Source organism: Somniosus microcephalus, unplaced genomic scaffold (genome assembly GCF_052327205.1).
Source record: "Somniosus microcephalus isolate GS21.2 unplaced genomic scaffold, FLI_Smic_1.0 unresolved_chr3, whole genome shotgun sequence".
Classification (NCBI taxonomy): domain Eukaryota; kingdom Metazoa; phylum Chordata; class Chondrichthyes; order Squaliformes; family Somniosidae; genus Somniosus; species Somniosus microcephalus.
The window spans coordinates 20,525,478-20,546,521 of NW_028225181.1; the positions used below are offsets into that span (position 1 = coordinate 20,525,478).

General features: G+C 52.6%; 1 protein-coding gene across 2 annotated transcripts in view; it reads left to right on the forward strand.

Annotated features, from left to right (window-relative positions):
• Positions 1 to 20,371, forward strand: part of LOC147091280 (tumor necrosis factor receptor superfamily member 5-like) — a 25,468-nt gene extending 5,097 nt beyond the window's left edge. Inside the window, exons 2-8 of one of the 2 annotated variants that reach the window (XM_085976703.1) lie at positions 3,960 to 4,047; positions 4,860 to 4,985; positions 6,847 to 6,993; positions 7,331 to 7,421; positions 7,810 to 7,979; positions 17,222 to 17,250; positions 19,028 to 20,371. In XM_085976703.1, coding sequence (XP_085832829.1) covers positions 3,960 to 4,047; positions 4,860 to 4,985; positions 6,847 to 6,993; positions 7,331 to 7,421; positions 7,810 to 7,979; positions 17,222 to 17,250; positions 19,028 to 19,117 — 741 coding nt within the window. In that variant the 3' untranslated portion in view covers positions 19,118 to 20,371. Of the gene's footprint in view, positions 1 to 3,959; positions 4,048 to 4,859; positions 4,986 to 6,843; positions 6,994 to 7,330; positions 7,422 to 7,809; positions 7,980 to 17,221; positions 17,251 to 19,027 lie in introns of both variants that reach the window. The other variant, XM_085976702.1, reaches the window with a different exon arrangement.
• The last annotated feature ends 673 nt before the right edge of the window (positions 20,372 to 21,044 follow it).

Below are 21,044 nucleotides of genomic sequence, written 5' to 3' on the forward strand. Positions count from 1 at the left end.
CTCCTGATCCCTGTCCAGTCACCCCTGGGTTAGGGAGTGGGGTGAATCAGCCCGGGTCCCTGCTCCTGATCCCTGGGGAGTGGTCGGGTGGGAACAGGATCGACTATGATTCCACCCACGGTTGAATATCCTATCTGGGTTCCAACCCGTTTCGTGAGGTATCGGAGGTCGCCCCCTTCCCCGCCCCTTGCCCTCAGCGACCTGGGAGGATGGGGAACCGGGAGGAGGTTGGGGAGGGGGGTGAGTGATTTCACCGGTGCTTAAAGGGCCACCCGGCAGACTCGGGGCCCTGAGGAGACAAGCCCCGGCACACGAATGGTTAACTCGCCGGAGTTCCCACTTGAAGCCTTTGCAAGCAACGGGGCATTCAGCACGGTGAACAGAGTCACCACAGCAATGACCGCACCAAGGAAAAGGAGGCAAGCAGTTCGGAAAAGAAATAGAATGGTTTATAAAAAAAAATAACGGATACTCGGGAGTAAGTTACAGGCTGGAATCTAATCGAGGGGTTCGGGGGGTTTATTAAAAAAAAATAACGGATACTCAGGAGTAAGTTACAGGCTGGAATCTAATCGTGGAGTTCGTGGTGGTTTATATATAGAATAACAGATACCCGGGAGTGAGTTACAGGCTGGAATCTAATCGAGGGGTTCGGGGGTTTATATATAGAATAACAGATACCCGGGAGTGAGTTACAGGCTGGAATCTAATCGAGGGGTTCGGGGGTTTATATATAGAATAACAGATACCCGGGAGTGAGTTACAGGCTGGAATCTAATCGAGGGGTTCGGGGGTTTATATATAGAATAACAGATACCCGGGAGTGAGTTACAGGCTGGAATCTAATCGAGGGGTTCGGGGGGTTTATATATAGAATAACAGATACCCGGGGGTGAGTTACAGGCTGGAATCTAATCGAGGAGTTCGTGGTGGTTTATATATAGAATAACAGATACCCGGGAGTGAGTTACAGGCTGGAATCTAATCGAGGGGTTCGGGGGTTTATATATAGAATAACAGATACCCGGGGGTGAGTTACAGGCTGGAATCTAATCGAGGGGTTCGGGGGTGTTTATATATAGAATAACAGATACCCGGGAGTGAGTTACAGGCTGGAATCTAATCGAGGGGTTCGGGGGTGTTTATATATAGAATAACAGATACCCGGGAGTGAGTTACAGGCTGGAATCTAATCGAGGGGTTCGGGGGTTTATATATAGAATAACAGATACCCGGGGGTGAGTTACAGGCTGGAATCTAATCGAGGGGTTCGGGGGTGTTTATATATAGAATAACAGATACCCGGGAGTGAGTTACAGGCTGGAATCTAATCGAGGGGTTCGGGGGGGGGTTTATATATAGAATAACAGATACCCGGGAGTGAGTTACAGGCTGGAATCTAATCGAGGGGTTCGGTGGGGTTTATATATAGAATAACAGATACCCGGGAGTGAGTTACAGGCTGGAATCTAATCGAGGGGTTCGGGGGTGTTTATATATAGAATAACAGATACCCGGGAGTGAGTTACAGGCTGGAATCTAATCGAGGGGTTCGGTGGGGTTTATATATAGAATGACTGATACCCGGGAGTGAGTTACGGTGATGACGGCGCAACGGCTGCAAAGATGGTCACTTTTTCTAGGTGCACATCAGTACGACATAGAGTACAAGGGTACAAAACAGCATGGAAACGCTGATGGGCTGTCGCGCCTACCGTTGCCTACGGTAGAGGAAGCACCTACAGTGGACCCTGTTGAGATATTCCATGCGACCATAGTCGAATATCTACCTGTTACAAACTCAAGTATAGAGAAGGAAACCCGAAATGACCCGACACTCTCTCGGGTCTATGATTTGACGGTGAAGGGATGGCCAGCACATGGCGACTCACTGTTGCCAGCATTCTCGCCAAGGAGAGAACAGCTGTCAGTGTGCCGGGGAACCTTGATGTGTGCATCCCGAGTGGTAATTCCACCCAAGTTGAGAGATAGAGTACTCAATGAGCTTCACGACGGTCATCTGGGAGGGGTAAAAATGAAAAGCCTAGCCAGGGCGTTTGTGTGGTGGCCGGGAATCGATAAAGAAATCGAGGATATGACCAAGAGATGCACAGGATGCCAGAAGGTCCAAAACGCTCCACCACAGGCCCCGCTACATCCATGGGAGTGGCCCTCATCTCCATGGCAATGGGTACACATTGATTTTGCTGGTCCATTTATGGACTCAATGGTCATAATCGCTGTGGACGGCCATTCAAAATGGCCAGAGGTCATCAAAATGTCCTCCACCACCACGGAGAAAACTATTGCAGTCCTACGGACCATCTTCGCCAGGAATGGCTTGCCAGAACAGATTTGCTCCAATAATGGGCCACAGTTTGTGTCCGAGGATTTCCGGAGGTTCCTGAGGAATAATGGGGTGAAACATTACACATCTGCCCCATATCATCCAGCCACAAATGGATTGGCTGAGAGGTTTGTTCAGACCTTTAAAAAGGCAATAAAGGCAATGTATAATGACGACATACCACTGCAACACAAGGTGGATAATTTCTTGTTTGCTTACCGGAATGCGACATATGCAGTCACCAACCAAGCTCCAGCCATAATGTTCTTCAACCGAAGGCTAAGATGTCGCCTGGATTTGCTCAAACCAAACATAAGACGAGATGTTGAGGATAAGCAATTCCAGCACATAAATGAGAAGCCAACCAGGAGCTTCAAGATAAGGCAACCAGTCTTGGCCCGCGACTACCGAACAGAAAAATGGCAGCCAGGAACGATATGCACACAGCAGGGACCACTAATGTACACAGTGGACGTTGGAGAGAGCATCGTGAGACGCCATGCTGACCAGATTCTAGAGTCACAGGAACAAGCCAAACCCATAGCACGAGCATGCGCACCTGGTGATGAACCCGAAGTACAGATTGCGTCTACCTCAGAAGCAGTGGTATTGGAAGCTGACGAACCAACCAATGACAATGAGCCAGAATCAACTCCGCCGCAAGAACAGGATACTCGAGAAAGGCGCTATCCAGTCAGGATCAGGAAGCCTCCTCAAAGACTGAACTTATAAATGATTATTTCAGTTGATGTATATAGTACAGAGAAAATTGTAATTGTAATTAGTTATTATTTAGTTGTTAAATGAATGTTATGTACTGTTTATCTAAAAGGGGAGGAATTGTTGTGTATGTACCTTTAAGAGAAGAACTGATTCTATACTGCAGTACCGGCAGTGACCACCCCTGTATATAAAGCCATAGCAGGCTTCTGTACTTCAGTCTTAAGTTACCCTCTGTTCAGTAAATACCTGTTTTATTGTTCTCCTGCAGTCCGTGTATTATTGATACTCGGACACTACACTCTCCCTGTTCAGGGGGATGTTAAACCGAGGCCCCGTCTCCCTGTTCAGGGGGATGTTAAACCGAGGCTCCGTCTCCCTGTTCAGGGGAATGTTAAACCGAGGCCCCGTCTCCCTGTTCAGGGGGATGTTAAACCGAGGCCCCGTCTCCCTGTTCAGGGGGATGTTAAACCGAGGCCCCGTCTCCCTGTTCAAGGGGGATGTTAAACCGAGGCCCCGTCTCCCTGTTCAAGGGGGATGTTAAACCGAGGCCCCATCTCCCTGTTCAGGGGGGATGTTAAACCGAGGCCCCGTCTCCTTGTTCAGGGGGATGTTAAACCGAGCCCCCAGCTCCTTGTTCGGTGGGGTGTGTTAATGGTCCCTCAGACACTGGTGGAAGAATTGGGATCCTCGGACCAACACTCCCTCTTTGAACTAACCTGGGCCTTCAGCTCATCTGGTGGTTTGTGGGATCCTGCTGTGCGCAAAATGGCCACCCTGTTTCCTGGCATAGACGACACTTGGAAAGTACTTTATTGGCTGTAAGGGGCCTGGGGACGTCCGGAGGTGGTGAAAGGTGCTATATAAATGCAAGTCCTTTCTTTCCATGCAGCTGGTCCTTGGCGCGATTCACTGCCAGAGTCTCTGTTCTGACCAGGAGTATATGGGTGAGCAGATATGCTGCAGGAAATGCGACGCAGGTACGGGTCGAGTATCCAACTGACCGTCTGTGTGTCTGACTGACCGTCTGTGTGTGTGTCTGACTGAATGTCTGTGTGTGTGTGTGTGTGTCTGACCGTCTGTGTGTGTGTCTGACTGACCATCTGTGTGTGTGTCTGACTGAATGTCTGTGTGTGTGTGTGTGTGTCTGACCGTCTGTGTGTGTGTCTGACTGACCGTCTGTGTGTGTGTCTGACCGTCTGTTTGTCTGACTGACCGTCTGTGTGTGTGTCTGACTGAATGTGTGTGTGTGTGTGTGACTGACCGTCTGTGTGTATGTCTGACTGACCGTCTGTGTGTGTCTGACAGAACGTCTGTGTGTGTGTCTGACCGTCTGTGTGTCTGACTGACCGTCTGTGTGTGTGTCTGACCGTCTGTGTGTGTGTCTGACCGTCTGTGTGTCTGACTGACCGTCTGTGTGTGTGTCTGACTGAATGTCTGTGTGTGTGTCTGACTGAATGTCTGTGTGTGTGACTGACCGTCTGTGTGTGTGACTGACCGTCTGTGTGTGTGACTGACCATCTGTGTGTGTCTGACTGACCATCTGTGTTTGTGTCTGACTGACCGTCTGTGTGTGTGTCTGACTGAATGTCTGTGTGTGTGACTGACCGTCTGTGTGTGTGACTGACCGTCTGTGTGTGTGACTGACCGTCTGTGTGTGTCTGACTGACCATCTGTGTTTGTGTCTGACTGACCGTCTGTGTGTCTCTGTCCCTGTCTGTCTCTCTCACTCTCTCTCTCCCTCTCTATCTCTTTCCCTCACTGGCTATCTGTCTCTGCGTCTCACTCCTAGGCAAACACGTGGTGAAGGATTGCACTGGGAGCACGGAGACCGTCTGTGCCCCGTGTGGAGACGGCGAGTACACGGAAATCTCGAATGGCCAGCTGCATTGTCTCAGGTGCCCCAACTGTGCTAAAGGTAACTGAGCGAGCGGAGGGGGAGGGGTGATGGGGGGAGGGGCGACGCCGGGGGGAGGGGTTACACCGGTGGGGGGGGGAGGGGTGACGCCGGGGGGAGGGGTTACACCGGGGGGGGAGGAGCGATGCCAGGGGGAGGGGGGACGCCAGGGCGAGGGGGGATGCCGGGGGCAGAGGCGACGCCGGGGGGGACGGGTTACATCAGGGGGGAGGGGTTACACCGGGGGTGGGGAGGAGCGACACCGGGGGGAGGGGGGACGCCGGGGGGAGGGGTTACACCGGGGGTGGGGAGGAGCGACACCGGGGGGAGGGGGGACGCCGGGGGGAGGGGTTACACCGGGGGTGGGGAGGAGCGACACCGGGGGGAGGGGGGACGCCGGGGGGAGGGGTTACACCGGGGGTGGGGAGGAGCGACACCGGGGGGAGGGGGGACGCCGGGGGGAGGGGTTACACCGGTGGGGGGAGGAGCGACACCGGGGGGAGGGGGGACGCCGGGGGGAGGGGTTACACCGGGGGTGGGGAGGAGCGACACCGGGGGGAGGGGGGACGCCGGGGGGAGGGGTTACGCCGGTGGGGGGAGGAGCGACACCGGGGGGAGGGGGGACGCCGGGGGGAGGGGTTACACCGGGGGTGGGGAGGAGCGACACCGGGGGGAGGGGGGACGCCGGGGGGAGGGGTTACACCGGGGGTGGGGAGGAGCGACACCGGGGGGAGGGGGGACGCCGGGGGGAGGGGTTACACCGGGGGTGGGGAGGAGCGACACCGGGGGGAGGGGGGATGCCGGGGGGGAGGGGTTACACCGGGGGTGGGGAGGAGCGACACCGGGGGGAGGGGGGATGCCGGGGGGGAGGGGTTACACCGGGGGTGGGGAGGAGCGACACCGGGGGGAGGGGGGACGCCGGGGGGAGGGGTTACACCGGGGGTGGGGAGGAGCGACACCGGGGGGAGGGGGGATGCCGGGGGGGAGGGGTTACACCGGGGGTGGGGAGGAGCGACACCGGGGGGAGGGGGGACGCCGGGGGGGAGGGGTTACACCGGTGGGGGGAGGAGCGACACCGGGGGCAGGGGCGACGCCGGGGGGAGGGGTTACACCGGGGGTGGGGAGGAGCGACACCGGGGGGAGGGGGGACGCCGGGGGGGAGGGGTTACACCGGTGGGGGGAGGAGCGACACCGGGGGCAGGGGGGACGCCGGGGGGAGGGGTTACACCGGGGGTGGGGAGGAGCGACACCGGGGGGAGGGGCGACGCCGGGGGGAGGGGTTACACCGGGGGTGGGGAGGAGCGACACCGGGGGGAGGGGGGACGCCGGGGGGAGGGGTTACACCGGGGGTGGGGAGGAGCGACACCGGGGGGAGGGGGGACGCCGGGGGGGAGGGGTTACACCGGTGGGGGGAGGAGCGACACCGGGGGCAGGGGCGACGCTGGAGGGAGGGGTTACGCCGGGGGGGGTGGGGTTACGCCGGGGGGGAGGGGCGCTCTCGGGGGGAGGGGCGATCTCGGGGGGAGGAGCGATGCCGGGGGTACGTGAAGGGGCGGTGACGTTAAACTGAGGGCCTCCTCTGTCCTCTCGGGTGGACATAAAAGATCCCACGGCCACTATTTGAAAGAGAGCAGGGTGCGGGGAAGATATCCCCGGTGTCCTGGGGCCAATATCGATCCCTCAACCAACATCGCTGGAAAAAAAAAATCAAGCTGGCTGTTTGTGGGAGCTTGCTGTGCGCAAATCGGCTGCTGTGTTTCATACATCACAACAGCGACCACGAAAAAAAGTACTTTGGGACGTCTGGAGGTGGTGAGGGGCGCGATAGAAGTGCAATTAATGAATGAATTAATGAATTAATTTCTTTCCTCTCTGACAGAAGACGGTCTCACCGAGATCGAACCATGCAATGCGACCACACCCACAAGATGTGGCTGTGCTGAAGGTTTCTACTGCGAGCCAGGGTCACACTGCAAATCCTGCAAGATGAATGTTACAAGCCCGAGTGCAGAAGGAGGCTTAAGCTCAGGTACAATACAGAGCTCCCTCTACATTACCCTGACAGTGTACCCCCACTTTATACCCAGTGTCAGCATCGAGTGCTCCCGGGGCAGGTACAATACAGAGCTCCCTCTACATTACCCTGACAGTGTACCCCCACTTTATACCCAGTGTCAGCATCGAGCACTCCCGGGGCAGGTACAATACAGAGCTCCCTCTACATTACCCTGACAGTGTAACTGAGGGGAGGGTGGTGAGGGGGATGGCGGGGGTGGGGTGGTGCGGGGGTCTTCGGCTATGATTATGTGGATGTTGTGAGTGCCGGGAGATTTGAAAGACCACTGATCTCCTGCTACGCTTCCTAGGCTTGGACCTACAGAATATTGTCTGCGAGCCCTGTGCTGATGGATTATTCTCCAGTCTCCGCTGCCAGCGACCCTGTCATCCATGGACCAGGTGAGTGCTCAATCACACACACCTCGAGAGCCCTTGTGAGAGAGTGTGAGAGTGAGAGAGAGAGAGTGTGAGTGTGAGTGAGTGAGAGAGAGAGAGTGTGAGAGACAGAGAGAGAGACAGAGACAGACCAAGAGAGAGAAGAGACAGAGTGAGACAGAGACACGGAGAGACAGAGTGTGAGAAGAGCGAGAGACAGAGACAGCGAGAGACACACAGAGTGAGAGACACAGAGACAGACACAGAGAGAGACAGAGTCAGAGAGCGAGAGAGAGCGAGACAAACAGAGAGGGACAGACAGGGAGAGAGACACAGAGAGAGACAGGGACAGAGACACAGACGGAGGGCGAGGTGTCTGTGACCCTGTAACAGTCTCTCGTTGCTCTTGCAGATGTGAGGAGCTCGGGCTGGAGACAGTTAAAGGTGGAACCTCAGTGTCCGACGCTGTGTGCGAAGACCGGGCATTCCGTTCCCTCTTCATCATCTCCCTGGTGCTGGCTGCTGCTGTTGGCTGCTCGCTCATACTGCTGCTCACTTACATCTACAGGAGAAAGCGCAAAGGTAAGTGATTGAACGGGTTAAAGCATCCCACAGCTACGGCAACGAAAGGGTTAAATCTCACCGATAGGGACAGGCTGCCCGGTGTCTGTAACTGGGAGGAGGTGGGTGAGAGGGTTAATCCCCTCCGATAGGGACAGTCTGCCCAGTGTCTGTAACTGGGAGGAGGTGGGTGAGAGGGTTAATCCCCTCCGATAGGGACAGGCTGCCCGGTGTCTGTAACTGGGAGGAGGTGGGTGAGAGGGTTAATCCCCTCCGATAGTGACAGGCTGCCCAGTGTCTGTAACTGGGAGGAGGTGGGTGAGAGGGTTAATCCCCTCCGATAGGGACAGTCTGCCCGGTGTCTGTAACTGGGAGGAGGTGGGTGAGAGGGTTAATCCCCTCCGATAGGGACAGGCTGCCCGGTGTCTGTAACTGGGACGGGGTGGGTGAGAGGGTTAATCCCCTCCGATAGGGACAGGCTGCCCGGTGTCTGTAACTGGGAGGAGGTGGGTGAGAGGGTTAATCCCTCCGATAGTGACAGGCTGCCCGGTGTCTGTAACTGGGAGGAGGTGGGTGAGAGGGTTAATCCCCTCTGATAGGGACAGTCTGCCCGGTGTCTGTAACTGGGAGGAGGTGGGTGAGAGGGTTAATCCCCTCCGATAGGGATAGGCTGCCCGGTGTCTGTAACTGGGAGGAGGTGGGTGAGAGGGTTAATCCCCTCCGATAGGGACAGGCTGCCCAGTGTCTGTAACTGGGAGGAGGTGTGTGAGAGGGTTAATCCCCTCCGATAGGGACAGGCTGCCCGGTGTCTGTAACTGGGAGGAGGTGGGTGAGAGGGTTAATCCCCTTCGATAGGGACAGTCTGCCCAGTGCCTGTAACTGGGAGGAGGTGGGTGAGAGGTTTAATCCCCTCCGATAGGGACAGTCTGCCCGGTGTCTGTAACTGGGAGGAGGTGGGTGAGAGGGTTAATCCCCTCTGATAGGAACAGGCTTCCCAGTGTCTGTAACTGGGAGGAGGTGGGTGAGAGGGTTAATCCCCTCCGATAGGGACAGTCTGCCCGGTGTCTGTAACTGGGAGGAGGTGGGTGAGAGGGTTAATCCCCTCTGATAGGGACAGACTGCCCGGTGTCTGTAACTGGGAGGAGGTGGGTGAGAGGGTTAATCCCCTCCGATAGGGACAGGCTGTCCGGTGTCTGTAACTGGGAGGAGGTGTGTGAGAGGGTTAATCCCCTCCGATAGGGACAGTCTGCCCAGTGTCTGCAACTGGGAGGAGGTGGGTGAGAGGGTTAATCCCCTCTGATAGGGACAGGCTGTCCAGTGTCTGTAACTGGGAGGAGGTGTGTGAGAGGGTTAATCCCCTCCGATAGGGACAGGCTGTCCAGTGTCTGTAACTGGGAGGAGGTGGGTGAGAGGGTTAATCCCCTCCGATAGGGACAGCCTGCCCGGTGTCTGTAACTGGGAGGAGGTGGGTGAGAGGGTTAATCCCCTCCGATACGGGCAGTCAGCCTAGTGTCTGTAATTGGGAGGAGGTGGGTGTTTTGCCTGCCCTGTGTTTCTATGACTCTCCCTTGAGTCGACCCGTGTCTCACAAACTCCCCGGTTTGGGTTGTTTCCCTTGGACGGCAGGAGCTTTTGCCAATAGTCCCTGCCAAGCCCGTCGATTAGCGGGTAATCCCAAAGAGAGAGGGAGACCAAGGCCAGATAGGTCTTCTCCTATGCCCGATGCGCAGCGTCCCCAGCGGGATTACTGTGTAACCCGGCCGTGACCGGATGCCACCCGGTTGGTCTTCCGAATTATACTGCGAACCACGAGCCCCACAACCCCCAAGTTCGGACCCAAGGAGTTACTATGGATAGATTATAAATGATTCCGACAAAACAAAACTGTTCAGGTTGGTCAAAGATCGATCCTATTATTACACTCACAAAAACGACAATCGCTACTCCTCGTGCTTACAGCGTAACGAGTAGGTGACCGTGGACACTAGCTTATAACTTTAGACTAAAATACCCACCCTGTCGGTTACGCCGAACCAACCCCTTCCCAGAATCTAAGCCTAGATAATGGAAAAACCCTTCTAACTAAACCCCTCTCCTGGTTTGGTCAGAACTCACACTTGGAAGCCTCCTCGCACACGCACACCCGTGTTAGCCTGCGTCTTGGACACTTGCAGTTCCTCAGCAGCCAAACACGCGGGCGGTCCTGGGGATTTCTAGAGGCGTATGCTGGATATAATTACCAGCCCTTGTCGTTGATTCACACGGTCCCGGCCCCGTTCGACTCCAGAGACAGAACCGTGCCTAACAGAGGCATGCGATGAGGCCTAGAGAGTTACGTACAGGCGGTACAGCGAGGCACTCACTTCGGGCATTCCTGGAGAGTTGACGGACGGGTAGTTACGCGGAGAACCCTGTCCCAGATGGTTGAGGAAAAGCAAGCCCTGCATCGCCAAAGTTCAGCATATTTATTCCCCATATAATACACAAAACTGGCTGGGCGATTCCTGGTTACCATGGTCGCAGAGATGCTAGTTGGTTCACCTGGTGATGTCTCTGTCCTGGATTGGTCATCTTGAAGAAAACAATGGCAGGCCATTACTGTAGATGAGCAGTTCTTGAATTGCTAACTGTTCTTGACCGCTCCTTCACTGAAAGAGTCCAGAGGTGTTACTTTCGGCCTGCAAACCTCATTGTCCATCCAGACATCCTGGCTCCATGGACAAAAGGTGGTTTTCCCCAAATCATACAGGTTCGAATGTGAAAAGGCTCCTGACTTTCATCATGTCAGCGTTGAGACGGGTCCCATGGCAACCCAAAAGACAGACAGTTCCTGCTATCTTCAAAGAAACCAACAGTCAGTCCTTCTTAAAGTCCAAACTCCATTTTAAAAGTCCAAAAATCCTTCAGGCACATGCACCCACTGATGTTGGCACTGGCTAAACCCTACAGGTGAGAGGGTTAATCCCCTCCGATAGGGACAGGCTGCCCGGTGTCTGTAACTGGGAGGAGGTGGGTGAGAGGGTTAATCCCCTCCGATAGGGACAGGCTGTCCAGTGTCTGTTACTGGGAGGAGGTGGGTGAGAGGGTTAATCCCCTCCGATAGGGACAGGCTGTCCAGTGTCTGTTACTGGGAGGAGGTGGGTGAGAGGGTTAATCCCCTCCGATAGGGACAGTCTGCCCGGTGTCTGTAACTGGGAGGAGGTGGGTGAGAGGGTTAATCCCCTCCGATAGGGACATGCTGCCCGGTGTCTGTAACTGGGAGGAGGTGGGTGAGAGGGTTAATCCCCTCCGATAGGGACAGTCTGCCCGGTGTCTGTAACTGGGAGGAGGTGGGTGAGAGGGTTAATCCCCTCCGATAGGGACAGGCTGCCCGGTGTCTGTAACTGGGAGGAGGTGGGTGAGAGGTGTAATGTAGGTACCTTTAAGAGAGAACTACTTTTACAGCTCCTGTATACTGTAGTACCGGCAGTGACCACACCTGTATATAAACATAGAAACATAGAGATAGGAACAGGAGTAGGCCATTCGGCCCTTCGAGCCTGCTCCGCCATTCAATGAGATCATGGCTGATCTTCGTCTGAGATCATAGCTGATCTTACCAGTTCAGTACCCCGTCCCCGCCTTTTCTCCGTAACCCTTAATCCCCTTAGCCTTCAGAAATATATCCAATTCTCTCTTGAAAATATTTATTGAATTAGCCTTCACAGCCCTCTGTGGCAGGGAATTCCACAGGCTCACCACTCTTTGAGTGAAGAAATTCTTCCTCATCTCTGTTTTAAATGATTTGCCCGCTATTTTTAGACTGTGGCCCCTGGTTCTGTGCTCCCCTGCCATTGGAAACATTCTCTCTGAATTCAGCCTGTCCAGGCCTGCCATAATTTTATATGTTTCGATGAGATCCCCTCTCAATCTTCTAAACTCCAGTGAGTACAAGCCCAAACTATTCAATCTCTCCTCGTAGGTCATTCCCGCCATTCCAGGTATCAGCCTGGTGAATCGCCGTTGCACTCTTTCCATGGCAAGAACATCCTTCCGCAGATGGGGCGACCAAAACTGTACACAATACTCCAGATGCGGTCTCACCAGCCTTGAGCATGCCTCTGTACCCCAGTCTTGAGACTACCCTCCTCCAGTAAATACCTGTTGATTGTTAAGTTACAGCATCCGTGCAGTTATTGAAAAACATCATACTCTCAGAATCACGGATCTAACAGTGGCGACGAGTGTCGATTCGAATCTACCTGCAACTCTGCATTTCCCTTCGAGGATTCGCTCCGGGAGGGCGGTGGAAGAAAGTCAAGGCCAGAAACACGGGCGTCGACCACGGGCAACCGCCCAGTCGTCCGGCAGAGAGTGAACATCACAGGGGAGGCTGTGGAGAGCCGGGCTTGGTTCCCCAGCCACGACGATCCAGCAACAGACTGACGACAGGTACAGCGCAGACCCTTCCCGGACAGCGGCGGCTGGAGCCGACCGACGGCAGAGAAAAAGCCGAGCAGCGTCGACGGGGTAAGACAGAGGGTGAAGCGCACAGGGCGCAGCCGGGGGTTGAAAACCGAGCGGCGTCGAGGAAAAACAAAACGGAGATAGAGAGGGTAAAGCAACAGCCGGGTTCAGGACCGAGCGGCGGAAACGGGAAAGATGCACAGAAAAAAAAAAACGCGCAGAGCGCAGCCAGGGCTCAAGGGCTGAACAGTGTCCGTGGGGAGAAGAAGGGAGAGCGCGGGAGACGCCATTGAGCCACGGAGAAGGAAGAGCGCGGGAGACGCCATTTTTAGAAGCCGCAGCGGAGAAGAAGGGCGAGCGCGGGAAGAAAGGAAAGCGCGGGAGACGCCATTTTGTGCCAGCGGAGAAGAAGGGGAAGTGCGGGAGACGCCATTTTTGACAGTTAAATCACACCCAGGGATGCCGAAGAGTGGCAGTATCTCTACGTTCGACAATGAAGTCGAAGATTGGGCGACATATGTGGAACGTACTGAGGTGTACTGCAGGGCGAATGAAGTGCCAGATGCTAGTAAAGCACTGGTTTTGTTAAATTCCATGGGTGCAAAAACTTATGGGTTACTGCGAAACCTAATAACCCCAGAGAAGCCTGTGAACAAGAATTTTGAAAGCATAGTAGAAATCCTACAGGACCACGTAAACCCCACACCGCTGCTGATAGCAGAACGATTTAAGTTCCATAAAAGGAACCAACACAAAGACGAAAGCAATGCTGAGTACCTAACGGAACTGCGCAAGCTATCGAAACTGCCAGTTTGGAGTGGGACTAGCAGATACGTTAAGGGACAAGTTTGTGTGTGGGCTTCAAAGTGAAGGAACCCAGAAACGGCTTCTATCAGAAAAGGATCTTACGCTGGACAAGGCTTTCAGTATGGCAGTATCACACGAAGCAGCCGCAAGGGGTGCTGCAGAGATACAACGGAGACCGCAAGAATATGGCACCAATGAAATGTCCTATGGAACAGGGATGTGTTATCGCTGCGGCAGAACAACACACGACCAGAAGGATTGTTGGTTCAAGGACCAAGTGTGCAGACAGTGTGGAAAAGCAGGACACATAGCAAGAGTCTGCAGGTCTGGGAAGAAAGCCAACAGCAAGAAATCTCCACAGGAGAAGTACAAAAAGGTACACAAGGTGATGGACAGTAGTTCAGACGAACAGAAAAGTGACACAGACTCCGGAAGCAAGGAGCTGGGTTGTCTGAAACTACATAATGTAACCGAAATGGAGGATCACCAGACTATCTGGGTTACACTCAAGATAGACGGAGTCCAAGTGAAAATGGAATTGGACACAGGATCAGCCCTAACAGTCATAAACCAAAGGGACTACAAGCGGCTATTTTCACATATACCCTTGAAAGCTAGAGATTGTCTTGAAGACGTACACGGGGCAAAAAGTCTACCCCAAAGGAAAAATAAGGGTGAAAGTGATATACAAAGGCCAGGAATTACCTAAAATGGACATATATGTATTGCCAGATGGAGGACCACCACTGCTAGGACGTGAATGGATCCGGAAGATACAATTAGATTGGCATTCCATACAGGCACTGAAGGTTGAGGCCAAAAAGGATGACGACGTCACACCTGGACGACTGTCAAAAATGCTGACTGACGCAAAAGAAGTGTTCCAGGAGGGACTCGGAACACTAAAAGGCATAACAGCAATGATTAAAATAGAGGAAAATGCAAGCCCAAAGTTTCTTAAGGCCAGACCAGTGCCTTATGCGATCAGACCAGCTGTCGAAGCAGAGCTGGAAGGGTTGGAACGTTCAGGAGTACTGTCCAAAGTAGACTGGAGCGAGTGGGCTACACCCATCGTTCCTGTAATGAAGAGGTCGTTGAGTAATACGCCTGGGGAACCAAAGAAGGTCCGCATCTGTGGGGATTTTAAGGTGACAGTGAACCCAGTCCTTCACACGGTACAATATCCGCTTCCACGAATTGAGGATATTTTCGCCTCGCTATCTGGAGGTAAACGCTTCACCAAAATTGATCTAGCCCAGGCGTACTTGCAAATGGAGGTAGAAGAAGCCTCGAAACAATACCTCACGATCAACACTCATAAAGGTCTCTATCAATACAACTGGCTGGTGTTCGGGGTAGCATCGGCTCCGGCTATTTGGCAAAGGGCGATGGATCAAGTCCTGCAAGGGATTCCAGGGACCCAGTGTTATTTGGACGACATCCTGGTCACGGGCGAAAATGACAGTGATCACCTCGCCAACTTGGAGAAGGTGCTCACCAGATTAAAGGAATATGGGCTACAAGCTAATCGCCACAAGTGCGAGTTTTTCCAGAAGCAGATCTCGTATTGTGGCCACTTCATCGATGAAGAGGGGTTACATAAGTCCCCTGAAAAGATTGAGGCAGTAGTCAAGGCTCCAGCACCGGAAAATGTGTCACAACTGAGGTCGTTCCTCGGGCTGGTGAACTACTACCATAAGTTCTTACCGAATTTGTCCACGGTATTACACCCACTGAACACCCTACTGCAAACAGGGGTACCATGGAAGTGGAATGACGAACGTAGATGAGCTTTCCAGAAGTGTAAAGAATTGATCACATCAAAAGAGGTGTTGGCCCATTTCAACCCAGCACTACCAATTCGTTTGGCATGTGATGCATCACCCTACGGTATTGGAGCGGTGCTGTCGCACAAATTCCCAGACGGGTTGGAGAGGCCAGTAGCCTTTGCGTCTCAGTCACTAACCTCAGCCGAGCGCAACTACACCCAGATTGACAGGGAGGCCCTCAGCCTAGTATGGGGAGTAAAAAAATTCAACCACTATCTGCATGGGCAGAAGTTCACCTTGCTGACTGACCACCAACCATTTGTCTCCATCTTTAATCCTAAGAAGGGCGTTCCAGTGATGACTGCACAACGGTTACAAAGATGGTCCCTGTTTCTAAGGGCGAATCAATATGAAATAGAATATAAAGGCACGAAACACCATGGAAACGCTGATGGGCTATCACGCCTGCCACTGCCTACTGTGGAGGAAGCACCAGCAGTGGACCCTATCGAGATATTTTATTCGTCAATAATTGAACGATTGCCAGTAACGAACGTGGATATAGAGAAGGAGACCCGCAATGATCCGACACTGTCTCGGGTATATGATTGGACGGTGAGGGCATGGCGACTCACTGTTGCCAGCATTCTCATCCAGAAGAGAACAGCTGTCAGTATGCCAGGGGACAGTGATGTGTGGATCCTGAGTGGTGATTCCACCCAAGTTAAGGGAGAGAGTGCTAAATGAGCTTCATGAAGGTCATCTGGGAGGGGTGAAAATGAAATGCCTTGCTAGGGCTTATGTGTGGTGGCCGGGGATCGATCAACAAATCGAGGACCTAACAAAGAGCTGCTCAGGATGCCAGAAGGTCCAAAATGCACCACCACATGCCCCTCTACACCCATGGGAGTGGCCCTCCTCTCCATGGCAACGGGTGCACATTGATTTTGCTGGTCCATTCATGGATTCAATGTTCTTAATAGCAGTGGATACTCACTCGAAATGGCCTGAGGTGATAAAAATGTCCTCAACCACTACAGGGAAAACGATTGCAGTCCTACGGACCATATTTGCCAGGAACGGCTTGCCAGAGCAGATTTGCTCTGATAACGGACCACAGTTTGTGTCCGAAGAGTTTCGGAAATTTATGAGAAGGAATGGGGTCAGGCATTACACATCCGCCCCGTATCATCCAGCCACAAATGGATTGGCTGAGAGGTTCGTACAAACCTTTAAAAAGGGGATAAAGGCCATGTGCGACGATGAAATTCCACTACAGCATAAGGTGGACAATTTCCTATTAGCCTACAGAAATGCGACACATGCAGTCACCAACCAGACCCCGGCCATGATGTTCTTTAACTGAAGGTTGAGATCTCGTCTGGACTTGCTCAGACCAAATGTGCGAAGAAATGTTGAGGATAAACAATTCCAGCACATCAATGAGAAGCTGACAAGGAGCTTCAATGTAGGACAACCAGTCTTGGCCCGTGACTACCGAACAGAGAAATGGCAACCCGGAACAATATGCACAAGGCAGGGGCCATTAATGTACACAGTGGCTGTCGGGGAGAACATTGTGAGACGCCACGTCGATCAGATCTTAGCGTCACAGGAACGAGTCAACCCCATGTCTCGCGTACCTGGGGATGAACCAGACATCTACCTCAGAACCAGTAGCAGTGGAAACTGATGAGCTAACTGATGAAAAGGGGCCAGAATCGCCTCCGCACCAAGAACAAGAACCTCAGGAAAGGCGCTATCCCGAAAGGATAAGGAAGCCGCCCCAAAGACTGAATCTATAAATGGACTATTGTTGTTTAATGTACATGTTAAAGTGTTAATTGTTATTTGAATATTATAGGTACTGCTAATCTAAAAGGGGAGGAATTGTAGTGTATGTACCTTTAAGAGAGAACTACTTTTACAGCTCCTGTATGCTGTAGTACCGGCAGTGACCACATCTGTATATAAGCCTTGAGCATGCCTCTGTACCCCAGTCTTGAGACTACCCTACTCCAGTAAACACCTGTTGATTGTTAAGTTACAGCATCCGTGTAGTTATTGAAAAACATCATACTCTCAGAATCACAGATCTAACAAGAGGGTTAATCCCCTCCGATAGGGACATGCTGCCCGGTGTCTGTAACTGGGAGGAGGTGGGTGAAAGGGTTAATCCTCTCCAATAGGGACAGGCTGCCTGATGTCAATAAGCACTAATGATGCGTTTTTTACTTTCAGGCTCGTCAATTCTTAAAGACCGAAAAGAGGTGAGATTTCTCTCTTAGTCTCGGTGTGAGCTGGTACGAGAGTATTAATGAGTGAATCCAACCCGTGCTGTACCTGCCCTGGGAGTGTTTGATGGGACAGTGTAGAGGAAGCTTTACTCTGTATCTAACCCATGCTGTACCTGCCCCAGGAGTGTTTGATGGGACAGTGTAGAGGGAGCGTTACTCTGTATCTAACACATGCTGTACCTGCCCTGGGAGTGTTTGATGGGACAGTGTAGAGGGAGCTTTACTCTGTATCTAACACATGCTGTACCTGCCCTGGGAGTGTTTGATGGGACAGTGTAGAGGGAGCTTTACTCTGTATCTAACCTGTGCTGTAACTGCCCTGGGAGTGTTTGATGGGACAGTGTAGAGGGAGCTTTACTCTGTATCTAACCCGTGCTGTACCTGCCCTGGGAGTGTTTGATGGGACAGTGTAGACGGAGCTTTACTCTGTATCTAACCCGTGCTGTACCTGCCCTGGGAGTGTTTGATGGGACAGTGTAGAGGGAGCTTTACTCTGTATCTAACCCGTGCTGTACCTGCCCTGGGAGTGTTTTCTGGGACAGTGTAGAGGGAGCTTTGCTCTGTATCTAACCCGTGCTGTACCTGCCCTGGGAGTGTTTGATGGGAGAGTGTAGAGGGAGCTTTACTCTGTATCTAACCCGTGCTGTACCTGCCCTGGGAGTGTTTGATGGGACAGTGTAGAGGGAGCTTTACTCTGTATCTAACCCGTGGTGTACCTGCCCTGGGAGTGTTTGATGGGACAGTGTAGAGGGAGCTTTACTCTGTATCTAACCCGTGCTGTACCTGCCCTGGGAGTGTTTGATGGGACAGTGTAGAGGGAGCTTTACTCTGTATCTAACCTGTGCTGTACCTGCCCTGGGAGTGTTTTCTGGGACAGTGTAGAGGGAGCTTTGCTCTGTATCTAACCCGTGCTGTACCTGCCCTGGGAGTGTTTGATGGGAGAGTGTAGAGGGAGCTTTACTCTGTATCTAACCCGTGCTGTACCTGCCCTGGGAGTGTTTGATGGGACAGTGTAGAGGGAGCTTTACTCTGTATCTAACCCGTGGTGTACCTGCCCTGGGAGTGTTTGATGGGACAGTGTAGAGGGAGCTTTACTCTGTATCTAACCCGTGCTGTACCTGCCCTGGGACTGTTTGATGGGACAGTGTAGAGGGAGCTTTACTCTGTATCTAACCTATGCTGTACCTGCCCTGGGAGTGTTTGATGGGGCAGTGTAGAGGGAGCTTTACTCTGTATCTAACCCGTGCTGTACCTGCCCTGGGACTGTTTGATGGGACAGTGTAGAGGGAGCTTTACTCTGTATCTAATCCGTGCTGTACCTGCCCTGGGAGTGTTTGATGGGACAGTGTAGAGAGAGCTTTACTCTGTTTCTAACCCATGCTGTACCTGCCCTGGGAGTGTTTGATGGGACAGTGTAGAGGGAGCTTTACTCTGTATCTAACACATGCTGGACCTGCCCTGGGAGTGTTTGATGGGACAGTGTAGAGGGAGCTTTACTCTGTATCTAACACATGCTGGACCTGCCCTGGGAGTGTTTGATGGGACAGTGTAGAGGGAGCTTTACTCTGTATCTAACACATGCTGGACCTGCCCTGGGAGTGTTTGATGGGACAGTGTAGAGGGAGCTTTACTGTTTCTAACCCGTGCTGCACCTGCCCTGGGAAAGGGAAGCTGATTACTTCTGTGAAGAGATGTTCGGATTATCCAGTCTAAATCTGATCCGTTCTGTGTTGCCTCTACAATTCTACAGGGATCGAAACCCTCGCTGCTGACCACCAATTGTCGGGAACGAGAGCAACAACCACTGAATCCAGAGGGCCTCAAATTCCTGGACGTTTGAGCAGTGTCTGTCTGAATGTTTATTTATTGAGCAAAGTGTATTCCTTCAACCCCTCTCTCACTCCTGTATCTGGGGAGGTTCCTCTCACCGCTCCCTTACCCTGTGTTTCCTCTCTCTTCCCAGCTGAGCTCAAAATCTCCTGCCAACCGAGTCACCCCCACACACACACACACACACACACACACAGAGCAGGAAAGGCCCAGGCGTCATCCCCGGCCTGTGTTGAGGCAGCTAATCTCGCTCGGAGAGATACAACACAGAATAAAAGTAAAACTGAAGTCAATGGGAATCGGGGGGGAAAACTCTCCACTGGCTGGAGTCATACCTAGCACAAATTAAGATGGTTGTGGTGGTTGGAGGTCAATCATCACAGCCCCAGGACATCGCTGCAGGAGTTCTTCAGGGCAGTGTCCTTGACCCAACCATCTTCAGCTGCTTCATCAATGACCTTCCCCCCAACATAACGTCAGAAGTGGGGATGTTCACTGATGACTGCACAGTGTTCAGTGCCGTTCGCAACTCCTCAGATAATGAAGCAGTCCATGCCCGCATGCAGCAAGACCTGGACAACATTCAGGCTTGGGCTGGTAAGTGGCAGGTAACATTTGTGGCACACAAGGACCATCTCCAACAAGCGAGAGTCTAACCACCTCCCCACAACATTCAACGGTATTACCATCGCCGAATCCCCCCCACCATCAACATCCTGCGGGGTTACCATTGACCAGAAACTTAACCGGACCAGCCACATAAATACAGTGGCCACAAGAGCAGGTCAGAGGCCGGGCATTCTGCGGCGAGTGTCTCACCTCCTGACTCCCCAAAGCCTTTCCACCATCTACAAGGCACAAGTCAGGAGTGTGATGGAATACTCTCCACTTGCCTGGGTGAGTGCAGCTCCAACAACACTCAAGAAGCTCGACACCATCCAGGACAACACTGCCTGCTTGATAGGCACCCCATCCACCACCTTAAACATTCACTCCCTCCCCCACCGGCGCACCGTGGCTGCAGTGTGCACCATCGACAAGATGCACTGCAGCAACTTGTAGGCAAGGCCAGCATTTATTGCCCATCCCTAGTTGCTGGCCTTGTCCGTCACACCCACATTCTGTGAATGAATACAAAAAAGAATGAGCCAATCCCTGATTAATAGGGATCTCGCGAGCTGAATTCAAAATAAATTGGGGTTCTGTTATTTATTACATTTTAATTAAAGTTTTATAAAAGTTAAAATAAACATTAAAAACCAAATTTGTCTGAAATCTCAGCACTGCTATTCCCTATAATATACACCTGGAGTACGGTGTATAATTTTGGTCTCCTTACCAAAGGAAGGATATACTTGCGTTAGAGGGATTGCAGCAAAGGTTCACCAGACTGGTTCCTGGGATGGGGGGATTGCCCTATGAGGAGAGATTGAATAGACGAGGCCGATATTCCCTAGAGTTTAGAAGAATGAGAGGTGATCGTATGAGGAGAGATTGTGTCGATTGGGCTTATACTCACTGGAGTTTAGAAGATTGAGAGGGGATCTCATCGAAACCTATAAAATTCTGTCAGGTCTGGACAGACTAGATGCAGGAAGGATGTTCCCGATGGTCAGGGAGTCCAGAACCAGGGGTCACAGTCTAAGGATAAGGGGTAAGCCATTTAGGACTGAAATGAGGAGGAATTTCTTCACCCAGAGAGTGGTGAACCTGTGGAATTCTCTGCCACAGAGGGCGGTGGAGGTCAGTTCATTAAATATATTCAAAAGAGTTGGATATATTTCTTAAGGCTAAAGGGATCAAGGGATATTGGGAGAAGGCAGGGACAGGGTACTGAATTTGGATGATCAGCCATGATCTCATTGAATGGCGGAGCAGGCTCGAGGGGCCGAATGGCCTACTCCTGCTCCTATCTTCTATGTTTCTATGAAACATGC